The sequence below is a fragment of the Hetaerina americana genome, unplaced genomic scaffold (genome assembly GCF_022747635.1).
Source record: "Hetaerina americana unplaced genomic scaffold, ioHetAmer1.1.p SCAF_1, whole genome shotgun sequence".
NCBI lineage: Eukaryota > Metazoa > Arthropoda > Insecta > Odonata > Calopterygidae > Hetaerina > Hetaerina americana.
This window is the reverse complement of record NW_027286069.1, coordinates 38041986-38056819: the sequence shown is the minus strand read 5'-3', so window position 1 is coordinate 38056819 and position 14834 is coordinate 38041986. Positions and strand designations below refer to the sequence as shown.

At 42.8% G+C, this 14834-nt stretch overlaps 1 protein-coding gene across 1 annotated transcript in view; it reads left to right on the top strand.

The window, feature by feature from the left end:
- The first annotated feature begins 9758 nt into the window (after positions 1-9758).
- Positions 9759-14834, top strand: part of LOC139697415 (laminin subunit alpha-2-like) — a 119446-nt gene continuing 114370 nt past the window's right edge. Inside the window, exon 1 of the mRNA XM_071596112.1 lies at positions 9759-10341. Within this exon, the coding sequence (XP_071452213.1) occupies positions 9759-10341 (583 nt within the window). The remainder of the gene's footprint in view (positions 10342-14834) is intronic.

Sequence of the window (14834 nt, the reverse complement as noted above, 5' to 3'; positions counted from 1 at the left end):
TTTTATCGCGTAATTTCTGTCGTTCCGTTTCCGCCTGGTTTATTTTGTTCCCGGCAACGTGATCCCAGTGGAGCTTTGAACTCCCCCTGCCGTTTCCCTCCTCCCCAATCCCGGCCATTTTTCTTCAACCATAAGGCGGTCATTTTACGCTCCTTCCGGAAGGAGTCGGAGGCGGGGTCGGAGCCCGCACGAGTCTCCCCGCCACCCACGACCCTTAATGGTGAAACTTCAAGAGGGCATATTTTCACCCAAGTGATGCCTCCTCCGCTGCGCTTCGGCGAGTGGTTTGGGAAGTAAAACATATATATGGAGCACCACCACCCTATGAAGTGATTAATGGAAGCAAAGTGGAGGTCATCAGAAGAAGAAATATTTGATGACGGAATAAAATCAACAATAGCGGCATTAAAATTTTATGCCGACCCGGTTTCATGGTTGAGCTATTCACTCCCCTGCCTACCCGGATACGTGGGTTCGAATCCCGCCGTAGTATAAGGAAGATGTGCTCTCGTGTGTTAAAACCCCATTCAAATAAAAATTGAGTTCAAGTCAGTGATGCAGTGGCTGAACTGTTTATTGTTCAGAACTCTAGGTGAGTATTTATTTGTTCATGACAATGAAGCGTCGTTTAGGGTAACATCAAAATTAATCATCTCGTCCGTACCCCCTATTGAATCAATGGTGATATCGAATAATTTTCCCCTTTTGTCTTCTAACTAAAGCGTTTTATGGGTTTATTTCCCTTTTGGGCTTATTCTTGTGAAAGCCGCTGAATTATGACCCATATCATGTCAAATACCGAGAGAGAAATGTATTTTTCATTAGAAACGTTAGGGCACCAACCCCCAGTGTAAACATACCCTATGGGCCCTATGAAACGAAATAACGTTATGAAATCGAAAAAAAAGGTTTTGGAAACCAATATTGAGAAACATTTTTTCCTGTTTTATCCCTGAAGCTGTCTGATTTAAAAATACTCGAGTGATATTACCTTTCAGGCGTGAAAAAAACAGTAAACCCTTAAGCCATTCCGACTAATGCTGTTATAATTATATGTATTTGGGAAAAGAGGCAGGAAAGTGTTTGCGTTTTAGTTTGGCCCACTTCATGGCAACGGATCCCGGCGGTTTGCGGTCACTGGCGTTGTTTTGGTTGCCATAATCGTGAAACTATCTCCAGCTTCATGAGGGCTTCCAAGTTTTTGCCGGTAATTTTGCTCGTGAAGGATGTACGCTATTCAGCCATTATGATGGTTAAACGAAATTTTGCGAGTACGATCTGGGACGCAAAATGGACCATAAAATGGCGTTTTCCGCAAATTGCCACGACTCCCTGCTAATTACGCCAGTAATTGCAAACTACTTACTCGACAAGTCGGTGGTCAAATCCATTATCTCATGGCATTCGTAGGTTTTTTCCCAGGAGTGCACTCGTCCACAGAAGAGCTTCAAGATTTAAACGCTCGTGTAATGTGGGGTGCTCTCAGCCAACCAAATAAAACTGACGAAAACTTCCTTACTGCTATTAAGGCTTTGAAACTTTTGACTCTTCGTCGAACATTATCTGATGCGTGCTCAGTGTGCTCTAATGAATGATGAATAATGCCTCAGGTGAAAGCTGAACACACATGTTACCGATCATCCCTTATCTTAGTCCTGGGTACTCGGATGTTCTGGCGGCACAAGGCACATTTCAACAAAATTAATATTTCATTTTTGTATAAATATAGTAGGTCGAAGTAATTAAATATTCAAACTACCCTCACAAAATATTAAACCCATTTCATTTTAAGTATAGTTTAATAATAAAATATGGTAGGTTGTTGAATTAACCCCCAATTTAAACCAGGCTTATTGCATTTTCAATTTATATTCTTTCAATCATTGCCAACCGCTGAGCATATTTAGAAATCTTAAATTTGCCGCCACTTTCATCATAAAAATTTGCATATCACTGGGTGTGCGAAATTGAATTCTAACATGTTTCTTCCGTTTCAACGAGAATGTGCATATTGAAATGAAATGAAATAATTGACTTTGTAATTTGTAACAAAGTTTGTGAAGGTACATATTTTATCTTTTTGACTGTGAAAATGCTTTGTTATTTAATATTGGATTGATAAATTTGACCGTTTTTTAGGTTTACCCTTAACTTGCACCGAAAAAAAATGTTGATGCTTTTTTGTTTGCATTGTTTTATAAGGTCGCAAATAGAATCACTGTTACCCGGGGCATACATGGATGCCTGTGCTTCTTTTATGATCCCCCACTCTTCTTTGCATTGTGAGTATTGCCATAGGTACCGATAAACGTGCATTATATGTGATTTTTGTGTATGCATAAGTAAGAATGAATAATAATAACCCTAATCAATATTGTATAACCTTAACTATCCAACGTTGTCAACGAGCCAAGAGAAAGAAATCACTTGGCAATAGCAAATGCATGAGTTGTCGATGTGGATTGGGAGCAATCAAGAATTTTTCTCGCCCTTGGTATGGCGTACATCTCTGTGGACTGAAAAGGTTGTCCGTCATCTTACGTGACCTAATCCAGCCATACATGGGTTGCGCAAGAACTATTTCGAAAGGCTAAGTTAAACACTACCGTATAATTTTACCATACAAAACCTACTTTCTTCTGTGGAGACATTGTGTTTCCAACCACGCTTAGAGGAAAGGTCAGTGGAAATGATCGATCTAAAAGCCCGGCAGTTCTCGATAATCGTCAAGCAGAGTCGTCGTTTTCCTGCCTCGCAATTTTTATTTCCTGAACATGACTCTAGCGTCGATCAATTATCGTCATATGCATCGCTTGTTAGCACGGGGGAGAAAAAGTGAGCGCTCGTTGCCAGTAAGAGGGTGGGGGAGGGAACATATTGGTGTTACGTACTCATCGAGGCGACTGTTCAGCCTAGACATGAGCACGGGAATCTAGTATAGAGGGCACTCCAAATCGCCCAGACTTTTGCGTCACTTTAATCCATGGAGAGGGTTTTGTGATGAAGGAATTCGTTGTCTGCGGGGCGATATAAAATGATTGTCGCGAGCATTTCTAATTATCGATATCGTGTGGCGAATGAGCGACGTATTTCCTATCGATGATCTCATATTGTCCGAGGACTTTGTGATAAGAAGGCATCCTATGTCAATCGGCGAACAACTAAACACTTTATTGTGATTTGTTGAGGGTAAGAAAGATTTTGAAACGTTGAAATGACTTTTGATACGAAGAATAATCCTAATAAAACATAGAAAGAGATTTCCTAAATGTTTCGTTTGGAGTGTGGTGTCTTAGAGGAGCGAAACATTGACAGTTGAAAAGGAAGACGAAAATTATTAGAAAATGCATAAAATATGACTGTGGCTAAGAATTCTTAATGCAAAGTGGAGTCAGAAAGGGAAAGTTGGGACATTTATCCACCGAAGCTGCTTGCTAAGAAGAGTCATAGAGGGAAAATGTGAAGGAAAGAGAAGGAGACGAAGAGGGGTGGGAATGCTTGATGCATGAGAAATGGTATAAGTTAGAGACAAGTGAAAGATGATTAGGACCGAGTGCGATGGAGTAGGTCTAATTGAAGCATGTCAGAAGAGTTTCATTTGAGAAGAACTCGGAGCATCCCAACAGGTGTCGCCTCTCACACCTCCAAAATTCTTCACGGAAGATCATTAATTAAAGATGTATGCTGCGTGAATACCACGCACAGAAAAACTTGCCTTCATTACACGGTGATAAATAAATGAATATGGAAGAAAAAAGTACAACATTTCAAATTAGTAGGGTTAGTAGTATTAGTAGTATTATGAATGTGTGATAGGTTTCTCAGCACCACCTGAGAAATTGTTATGGCATGGTGATAAATCTCTAATAAATAACCGATAAGTTGTGAAAATTGATTCCACCTTGGAAGGAATCTTTTCCTCATAAAACATTATCTTAATGCATTTTGTTTAGCATTGCATTCTATGCTCCTTTCAAAGCACCATTCTGAAAGGATCTGTCAATAATTCGGAAGCATTAAGTGGCCATTATAACTATGAATTGTACTGCATTAATTCAATTCCCTTTATTTTATTTTAAAGGGTCTGAGTTCTGTACATATCATTTCCCACGATTCCAAACCTGTACAGACTCAATATTAATTTCGTGTGAGAGACTTCGAGATTGTTCTCCAAAATCCAAAAAGATCGCATGTACTTTTTTCACATATCTCCTATTTGGAATAAAATGGCTCGATCATGTCTCACCCCTTTTCTAAATTGTTGCTCCGTGCTGAATTTTAGGTTTTGATCGTCGATGAATATCAGCATGTTTCTCACAAACATGCGTCCTCGGGTTAAATAGGGCAAGGATGACCGTAAAGAGACCGGTGGACGGAAAGGAAAATAAACGGAAGCAGTAGGCTTGGTAGAAGAGGAGAGAGAGAGTAGTTTGAAGAAATCCAAATGAAGCGATAAAAGTTAATGTGGAGGATTTTTTTTGGTGATAGGATTTTGAATACTGTCAGATAGGGGAGAACGTTTGGTAGAAGAGCATAATTCCCATCCGAACGCCTACTGCACTGGGAACACCGAAATGGAATGTGTTGACTCAATTAAGTACCAAGGCGTTACCCTTACTCACGATCTCTCCTGAGTGTAACACATACGGGGAATACGTATGTGGACAAGCTTACAAAAAATTAGGATTTATTAGAAGAGTACTAGGTAAATGTAATGAAAAGGTCAAAGAGAAATGTTATCTGTCGTTGTTTAGGCCATATTTAGAATATGCTGCAAGTGTATGGGATCCTCACGAAGTTGGATTAATTGCCGAATTGGATCGCGTGCAGCGTAGAGGAGCTAGATTTGTAATACGTTTTGATAAACTTAGTGGTGAATCCAAAATATTAGACCAGCTAGTCTGGGAATCACTCACGGAGCGAAGGTTAAATTACAGATTGAAGCTCTTGAATGAATTTGAAGGAGGTCTCTTTGGCAGTCATGATGAAAATGTATTATTACCCCCATCGTACTACGAAAGGAGAGATTATGCAAGTAAAACTAGAGAGATTAAGTGTAGGACAGATAGATTTAAGATGTCATTTTTTCCCCGAAAGATTGGGATCATAAAATGATTGTACGACCGCGGTAGGGTCATTTTCGGGTCAAATTATTTTGGTGTGTATTTACCCCTTGCCACACACCCTAGCGGTGGTTTACAGGGTACATAAATAAATAAATAAATAAACGAGAATAGCCATGTTGGATGGAATTAAGGGAGGTAAAAGGTAGAGGTAATAGAAGGGTTTATTGTAGTGTTGGGTATCGGGTTGTGTCGTTTTCGTTCAGGCTTAGCAATGTAGCTGATGTAGTAAAGGTTATTCTGTGTATCCATCCAACTCACATCTTAGCCGTTAGACCACCGTTAACAAAAAATGTGACGATCTTTATTACTTCTACCCTTTGAGGAATGGCTTACGTTTATCATATTCCAGTTCTGGTGCACTATGCCTTTTTGAAATCGACTCGTTGAATATCCATTCTAAGAATAGTTATAACGTAGGCGGGTAGTGAAAACCCTTTGAGGATTATTGCCAAGATCTCAGCTGCCCTAAGAGAGGAATTTGTTAGCTTTTATGCTTAGGATTTGTCAATTTAATGCACGATACTATAATGTCCTTATCTCCTGAGTACCTATTATGTACAGGGGTCATCGGATTCTTTTGATTGCGGCCTCGCACATATCCACCTCAAGTGTCTCCTATTTCGCCTCATAATCCCATCCCACCCCCACCTTCTTCTACGTTCGGGCGTAAAAAGAGGATTTAAGTCCACAAAACGGACCGGAGGGGCGTCCCTCCTGACCGGAGACCGGCCGACTTTTAACGCTCGCGTTCCCCAGCGCCCGACAATGCAATCGCGTCCCCGGGATCTCGCCCCTCCGCATTCCACTTCCTTAACACTCTATTGCGTCGATTCTGTTCGATATCCCGTCTCGACCACCCTCCCCCACCTCCTCCAAAGGGTGCGGCCCCTTTTTCAAACACGTCACTAACTCCTCGGACGCGATTTTTATTGGTCCGTTTCCGCAGTAAACATTATCGCCGCATAACGAATGGATCGAGGTGGGGCGGGAATCTCGACCGCTTTGTCGAAGTGGGGGACCATCAAAGGTCTGCCCTTTCGTAAAATGGCCTGCCGGGCAGGTATGTCTATGGCTAAATACCCGACAACTCCAGACCAGAATTTTGGCAGAAACGGGCAATGTATTTAACGATAACAATGGCGCTGCTGGCACGATTTTTATCGACTGAAGGATTGAGTGGTATTTGTCGTGTTATTTGTGAAAATGCAATGTCGATTGTTTCGAGCTTTGAAGGAACTTTTCTCCAAATAGTCAAGCCATCAGAAGCTCCATCTTTCGAGTACGTTTCAATCTGAATATCGAATAGTGCCATCAATCCTTCAGTAAATTTGTTCTGTCATTGTCGTTCGGTATCCCTGGACACAATCTAAAGTTGCTAAGAATAGTTTACTATTGTTATGTAATTTGATTCATAATGCTGACTCATGCATAGAATTTTTTTAGTTCAAATTTATATTTGAGACAACAAAATGATTCTTATTGGTTTTACACCACTGAAGGATTTTTACTGACAAAATTAACGGACGCATGTGTCCAAATATCTACACTGCCAACTGACCTCAGCAGTTACAGACGCACTTGCTACTCATTTTCTGTGTGCATCATTATTCGAGTGCGGATCGTTGTTCAATTATGAGAAAAATTAATGAAATCAAGCACGAAGACGACTGTTTTTGGTGGAACGTCACCCCGCACTGCCGATCGATTGGAATTCTGTGTACCTCTTATGGGTCTTCGCAGAAGTCTTGAGTATGCAGGACCCGATCGTTAAGTTCCGCGTAGGAAATCGCCAACGAATTAAATTGAAATAAAAATAAGATATATCTAATGGAAAGCGGATGATATTCGGTTGCAAAGTTTGCAATCAGTCAGTCTCATTCTTCTTTTCCTGAAATCGAAAGAAGCGTTTCTTCACAGGATGAAAAGGAAAACTAAGCATGCACCGCAGTGTCTAAGAGTTCCTTTCAAATGATACATGTTCTAAACTTATATACTGAGAAGCGGTGAATTGCTTTGGTGACTTATGTTGGGAGCTGGGATACGTATTATTACATTCCTCAGCGACATTGACGCCTATAAAGTAATTGAAGCCTTCAAATAAATATTTTCCTATACACTTATCAAGGCGTTTTTTGGAGGGATTGGAAGATATCAAGACTCGTTCGTCACAAAGAAGTTCATGGTAGAATCATTTTTCTCGTTAATATTTCTGAACTATTGTTTTGGCTTTTTCTTCGTAGTTGTGCTGGGGAATTGTCTGCACCGGTTAACTTCTAACCTACGACTATTGATTACATAAACATCTCTTTAAGTATTTTCCATCCAAGAGAGCCATTCGCCGTGTTTATGAGATGCCCTGGTTTCTCGATAACCAGCTAAGGACCTCCGTCAAAGACGGAGATCCTCTCCGCGTATTCGCCCTTGGTTTCCCGCTCGAGTACCAACAGAGCAAAAGCATTTTGGAAGAGTGGGTTGGATGCTGAAGTCACCGAAGACGTTTCCGCTCCATTCGCGTCCGCAATCAGTGGTTTAGACTCTCTTGTCGCTATGCTGCCGGCGCGACGGGAGCACACGCGGGAAGAGATAATAACGCTGGCAATGAAAACAGACTCCCCAAAACAATCAATGAAAACATAAACTGAACGGAGAGAGTAAGTGAATGAACTGTGATCTGCAGGAATTTGCTTTGTAAGCGTGCAGAGAATGGACTTCGAAATGGACCGACGTAACGGTGGTAACGGGGTTCGAGAGGGCGCGAAGAGAGACGGGAGTAGGGCGAGGTTTATGTGCGAGGAGCACTCAAAGAAAAAAAAACCAAAAAAAGGAGTTCTCCCTCAGACTGTTCGCCGGGGAAGAGGTGATTCCCGCGAAAGCCTTTCGGCGGTCCTCCCTCCCTTTCCCCGGCGCCTTCGCACTTCCCATCATCGCCTTCTTCCCGCAGGCCTAGTAGGAGGTGGAGGAAGGGTAGGAGATGCGTGGAGGGGAGGGGATAGGGCGGAAGGAGGGGCGAGATATTGGGTGCTTGGAGGGTAAAATAAAAGGACGGAAAACGTCCCTTTAACTGCCTCGTACAACTCCGCCTAGCAGAAATAAAAGGCGATTAGTCCATCAGTCCGTTTTACGGCTCTTTCCACTCCTATATACACATATGTTTATTCATGTCCATTCCCCCTTCATCCTTGCCTATTCCTCCTTCGGTCACCCTCCTCTCGTTCCCTTGTCCCCTCTATCCATCTTCAATACCTGCCCAAAGTCCATCCATGCCATCTCTCTCTCTCTCTCCCTTTCTATCTATCTTCTTCAATCTCATACTTATCCACTCCCTTACATCAAGCTCTCAGCCACAGCCCTCCCTCTTTTTTAAGGCATAGAGAGTGGGAAACGGTATTGGCCATGGTTTCGCCCGAGTAAAAACGATTATAGTTCCATACATGGATGCCCTTCTCTCTGTCAATCCCTCCTCTTACCAAACCAATTCTTTTCGCAGCATCATTCCTCTCACATAGGCTTGAGCGATAAATCTTCGTACAGTGAGAGCTCGCCTTTCGATTAATCCAAAGACCCAGAATTTTGAATTTCTCGTTAAATCTGAGCGTTGTCATTTTGGTGAATCAGCATTAAATGTCCATCTCTAACTTCTTCTATCACCATGTCATCATTTGCATAGTTACACATCGTAACCTTAAACGCTGGCTACCCTTCTGTTATTTACAATCCAGAAATTTTCGTCTTCGAATATTTTGTTATTTCTGCATATATTTCCGTAATTCTTATATCAACCTACCGTCAACATTTTATGATATTATGGAAACGACTGAGTGGTGAAACTTCCTAAATACCTTTTGATGGATGGTAAGAGCTGCATTCTAACGTCTTTTTATGTTTCTTAAAGTCAAATACTAATTTCGAAATAGCCAAGAAACGCAGAAGATCAGTTCATTTTTTCATCATTGTGAACTAAGGAGAATGACGGAGAACAGCTGTTCTGTCTCTCTCGTTTTCCTGGGTTTTTCTCACTAGTCTTTTATTTATATTAAGTTCAAATTCCGCAGAGTTTTATTCGACAAACGAAATGTGTGTGGTAAAATAGCCTAAAGCATCCTTGTTGTATACCACATAGCGTTTCCTTAAGTTTCGTATAAGGATCGGCGATGAGGTGCGGAAGATCTTTTTGGTTAGCGCACCATGTCCAATGGATTTTACTGGCAACAATAATAAAAGCGGACCTATCCATTTATCCATCTTTCTTCGACTCTTTCCCTTCTATTCCTTCGTATTTTTCCTCTTTATCTCTTCCTCCTCATCTTCCTCCTACCTTCCACTACTTCGCCTTCTCCATTCCTCACTTCAGTCCCACTATGCCGAAGGTCCTCCTCCTCCTCCCCCCCGTCCCACTCCCAATCCGGGCATTCAATCCCTCCCACTTCTCTCAACCTCACCCCCTCTGGCTCATTCCCTCTATTACCCCATCCCCAGCTTCCATAGCCTCTCCCACTCCCCCACGCGGCGCGCTGAGTAAACCGGCATCCCTCCCCCCTTCCTTCCCTCCCCACCCGCTCTCCCGCCCCTCCTCCCTCTCGCTATTTCTCTCTCTCTCGGTCGCTCCTTCCCTCATCCTCGCACAGTCCAGAGATGTGTTCGAGGAGCGGAGGAGGTGTCGGAGGACCCGTTAATCTTCCGACCGGCTCTTCCTCCGCCTCCCCGCCCAGCCAAGAGTCCGACGTTCGGATCCTCTCGGCACCCTCAAAAGTGTCGCTCGTGCCGTTCCTCGTGTTGCTCGCCGCCCTTTGCCTCCTCCCCTCCTGCCGCCCAGTTCCCCACGGGCGTCCCGTTGGCCCCTTCTTCCCTTCGTCAGCGTCCTCCGTCGCCGCTGCCGCCTCCTCCCCGTGCTCCCTGGCCCTGCTCACCCTCCGTGTGCTCCTGGTGGTGGTCATCAACTTGCCGGGCAGCGGCCTCTTGTACCAGGCCGCCAGGTCCCAGCGGGGTTGCTACTACGTGCCCTGCGCCCCCACTGCCGTGTTCATCCCCTACGGTCCCTCGGTTGTTTACCCCCCTCGGGGCGGCGGAGGCGGCGTATTCGTGCCAGCCGCCCCGCGTCGCCGGGTCTCCAGGCCCCCGCCTGCTCCGACGACGACCAAGAGACCGGCACCTCCCTGGCCGAGGGCCTCGCCCAAGTACACCAAGGATTACGAGTCGTGGATGGGCCTCAAATACGGTGAATACAAACGCGTCGACTGTCTTTCGGCTTTCCTTCTCCCTGATTTCGCTGCATCGGCCGAAGAGGGATGGGTTTTGTTCGATTCTTCGGCACGCAAGCCGCGGAGTCTCCTCATTTTTTTCAGCGAGAATAAGGGTGCCGTTTGTTTTCAATCTCATTTTTATGGACTATTATCCGTTGTTCGTGGATGTCCTTTTTACTTATCCGTGGTCGTCGTATACGGAAAATGTGATTTCGAAGCAGAAACTTCTTTGGTTCATCGTCCGTCGAATGCTACGAATTTTTTGTACATTTTTCGGTGTGATATCGCATGTCGGCTCGGTATTTAAGAGAGAGATACGATTGTGGTGACCTAGAGAAAAGTGCTTTCTTGTTCTCTGTCGTGTTTTAATGGTTTACTATCGGTCATGTTAGGCTTGGTGATCTTTTTTGGGCTTTCTCAGATATCCCATTCAGAAAATACTTCTCCGCGCCTTGTCTTCATAAACCTACTATCCGTCGTCATATGTTAGTATTCCTTACAGCTCTAATCGATGGCATGGTCCCCTGTTGGATGAGAACCATTATCATTAAATAGGCTGCTGCGGGGAAAGCTTTTCCTAAGTTCAGTGGTCGTCAACGGTTTTTGTTTTCACTCCGATAGAGTCCACTCTCACGGATAGAAGACACGCGTTTTAAAGTTAACGCAAGAAAAGGTGCTCGGTATCAAATGTCCTCCAGAGTTGTCCGAAGTAGGGAATTTGCCCTGAAACATCTGTTGTAATTTATGGCGTTTCAATGTACTTTAGCGAGAAGGAATGCTGATAAGTGAGCGGGAAAACGGAACCCTAGGTAGTGGAGTTAGCGGAATCCTACGGTGTCGACACACCAGTGGTGACCCAATCATTGTTTCCATTTACGGTCTAAACTCAGTTTTTGTCGCATCAAGACGTACCCTTTTGTGCGTGTTCGTATGCAATTGGGCAGCAATATTCATTAAGCCTGTGCACATCGCTTGTTTCTCATGAGGGGTCAAGTAATTCACTGAGCGAGGTAACTCATGGTAATAATATTCGCGTTCTTGTGAACGCAAGAGTTGTTGAAGGTTATAATTTGAAAACGTTCGTTCAGATGACTGATTTGAGGGTTTATCTTTAGTAAATACGTCGATTCAATGCCCTTTTTACAGTTCCTTACGGAATTACAGCTATTGATCCGGGGTTTTTCTTGAAGACCCAGTGGAGTGTGGAAAAAAACTGCTTGTAACTGAAATGGATGTCCGATTGACTGACGATGAGAATGATTTTCAATTAATTTCTGGAGGCAAGAATGATTGGGCACTTTCTGTTTCTTTGGGCGGTTTGATCAATTTTTTTTCTTCCTCTTCTGCCATTCATTTTCATTCGCATCTCTCTGGGATTTCTTTGTGGCCTCGGAGGCAAATGACGTGGGCCAAACCTATGATTACACGAATGTAATTGCGTTGAATTATTTTGTAAATTCTAAATTGGCATTCCATTTCCATCCCTCATATTTTTCTGGATCATTATGAAGCGTTTAATCGTAGAGATGGGCGGTCATAAAAAACTACTCCAGTAGGATGACGAAAACTATGTATTCTATTAGACTAGTTTATATGTATATTTGTTTGTGTAGTCTGTCATTATAGTCTATAGACTATTTATACATTTATTACTTAGTTCCACTGTTTTTGAATCAAAATATGGATAAATTTAGGGATGATAATATTAGGTCCGAGAAAAACTTCTTGGTTGCTGCGAAAGTCTTTTTGATTCGCACGACCAGTAATGAATATCTGAGAGGAACTTGGCTTATGAGAATCTGTCTTTGAAGAGGCTTGAGGCCCGCGTGAGCTGTTACCGTTCTCATACGTAAGATTCATAAAATTTTGGACAGTATGTTTTGTAATGTGCCACCCCTTGGGTAATGTGCGATAAGATTCACAGTTTTGAAGAGATTCTCCATACGGCCGCACTCGCGAGAGGAGCGCGCCACGCAGAATTCCATGCCAATTCTGCGGGGACCTAAAATATAACCTGTTGCCTTGTTGCAGCCAGAATGATAGGTACGTCGGTGCGTAATAGCGCGTAACATAAAGCCGAAGCTCGGGAGATGATTTTTACCATTTATCTGTAGAAATCCGCGTTTTGCTATTAGTTGTTTGCCGTGGCATTGATCACTTGGCGATTGATGACGTGTGGACGCAATTCATGCATTGGCTAGAAGAATTGGTCAGTCAGATATTTCTGTCGACAAAGTTGGCGCCAGAGAATTCCGAAAGATATACTGTGAATTTAAAATGCACGGACTAATACATTTTAGCACGTTTCCATGATTCCGTCAAATAGAGTTTGCCTTTTTCATATCTCCAACGTCAACTATTAAAGCAACAATCCAGGTACAACGGAAAATGTGTGACATGATTTTCCATTCCCGTGTTAATTCCTACTGCTTGAAAGAAATAATGTGTTACTAACTTATGAAGGATTTATTTTTCTTCGGAATCCAAAACTTGTATCGATCGTTTGTTTATGTTTTTAGAATGTAAGCAAACGAATATGAACTGCTGAAAATCGTGGGGAGTATGAGAGAAGCGAACCGGAAAAGAAGGCAAATCACGAACCAGTTTAGTGGCAAAACATCGTTGGAACATTGAAATTCTTTGCTGTGGATAGCCTGGAAAAGTTTTAGGATTTTAATCCCATTTTGATGACCTTTCCGTAGTTGTCAATGGAGCACCAAAATTGACCCGGCTTCACCATAGAAGAATGAACTTCGGCTATCAATGCTCTTTGTCTCGGAAATTAATTTAAATCAATTTACTTTAGTTTCAGTTGCTCCTTTTCACCTGAACCCACGTGCTTCTCGCACGTTTGTTTCACGTCTCGCCCTCCGCTTCAGTTAGCGACACGATGCTCTTGAAGTCGTTTACACGAGTTGTGTTAGGAGGGTAATTAGGTCATGAATGAGCGTCAAGAAAGGGACGGTAGAACAACCTAGTGTATATGGGCTCAGTCGTTCTTGGAGAAGATGTTAGCAGGTCTGTGGCAGTAGCTTTAGGCGTGGTGGATATTATCGGAGCCGTCGGAATACCACTGAAAGACGATTAATGTCCTTAGGTCCGAACGTGGCCTTGGATTATTTACCTATAGCCAGCATATTTATTAGGCGAGAATCGTTCCAAATCATTTCGTTTCTTGGTTCGTAACATATTGTCCTGTTCTGGCTCTTTTCCATTCTTCTTCTCTGTTAGTTAAATTCGCTGGGGAGGCCTCTGATTGATTGCATGGTTGCTTCCCAGTTAACCCAAAGGTCGAGGGTTCAAAGTCCTCCTTACGTATGGAGGTTCTGGTTGTCGCTCGCTTGCTTGAATCGCCGTCATACCAGTAGCTCTTGTATTACATGCGTCCTTCATAAGCAGTCGAGCCACAACCGTAGCTTAAAAAATACATGTACGTGTATATGTATGTACATCCTGCTTTGAATGATAAAGTCGTTCAAACCCATGCATCTTGTTACTGTGGAAATTGTGGTTCAAGAAAGTTATTTTCACGTATAGTACACATAAACACTGCGTTTTTCTTCTCCATCAATGTGAGTATGCAATTATGTTGAGCCAACCAAATGGATGCGTTTCAAATTTTCAATTTGTTTATTTATGGATTGACTCTTCATAGAATCCTAGAAAAAATATAACTCGTGGAAAGATTTTTTTACTTTTTGTTTTTATATCTATTGATTTAATCTGAATTCTTATTTTTGATGCGCAAAAACATGTTAAAGGTCGATATGATCGAACTGCTTTGAGTGCATTTCCATTATGATTTTTTTCGAGTATTTGTGGAACCGTTTACCGCTCTGAGAACTCAAGAATCAAAGTTACCGAAGTACTATATATCAGAGCGCGCGCAACTGAAAAAAAATCTTCTCCCACCTTTCCTTTTCCACGAGTGATAGCAGGTGGCCGTGCACACAGATTTCCTCGATTCGGTGCATGGGGGGATACGGTGCACGATCCAAAGTTTCCATGCGGGTGCTCGACGAGGCTTTCTGCACTTGTCCTCACTGTTTGCAAACCGTCGAGCAAGTGTTTTACGGCCTCATTCATTTCTCCGGTGGCAATCGCGTTCCTGCGCACAAGGAAAAAGTGTATCAGCTGCTGCCCTTCCGTCTTCAATTCCGTAGGCCACCAAGGTTCTTGATGGAAAGCGTGGAATCGGAAACAGCTTCCAATAGATTCTCTTCGAAGTGAAATCCGGTCACAAGGCGATAATCATTGAATAATAATTTTGTTTCTAATATCAAAACGGAGGTACTAAATGCTGTCGTTAATTTCCTTAAGATGGGATGTGTTAGGCATTTTAATTTTCCATCTCGTTATTCGGACTAAGGTTTTCGCTTTGTTTAATGCATCTGCAATATTTGTTTTGGAGAAGCAACCTTGGTATACTTGTAGAAAGGAACTGACAATTGAACTATCCCTTATTGCC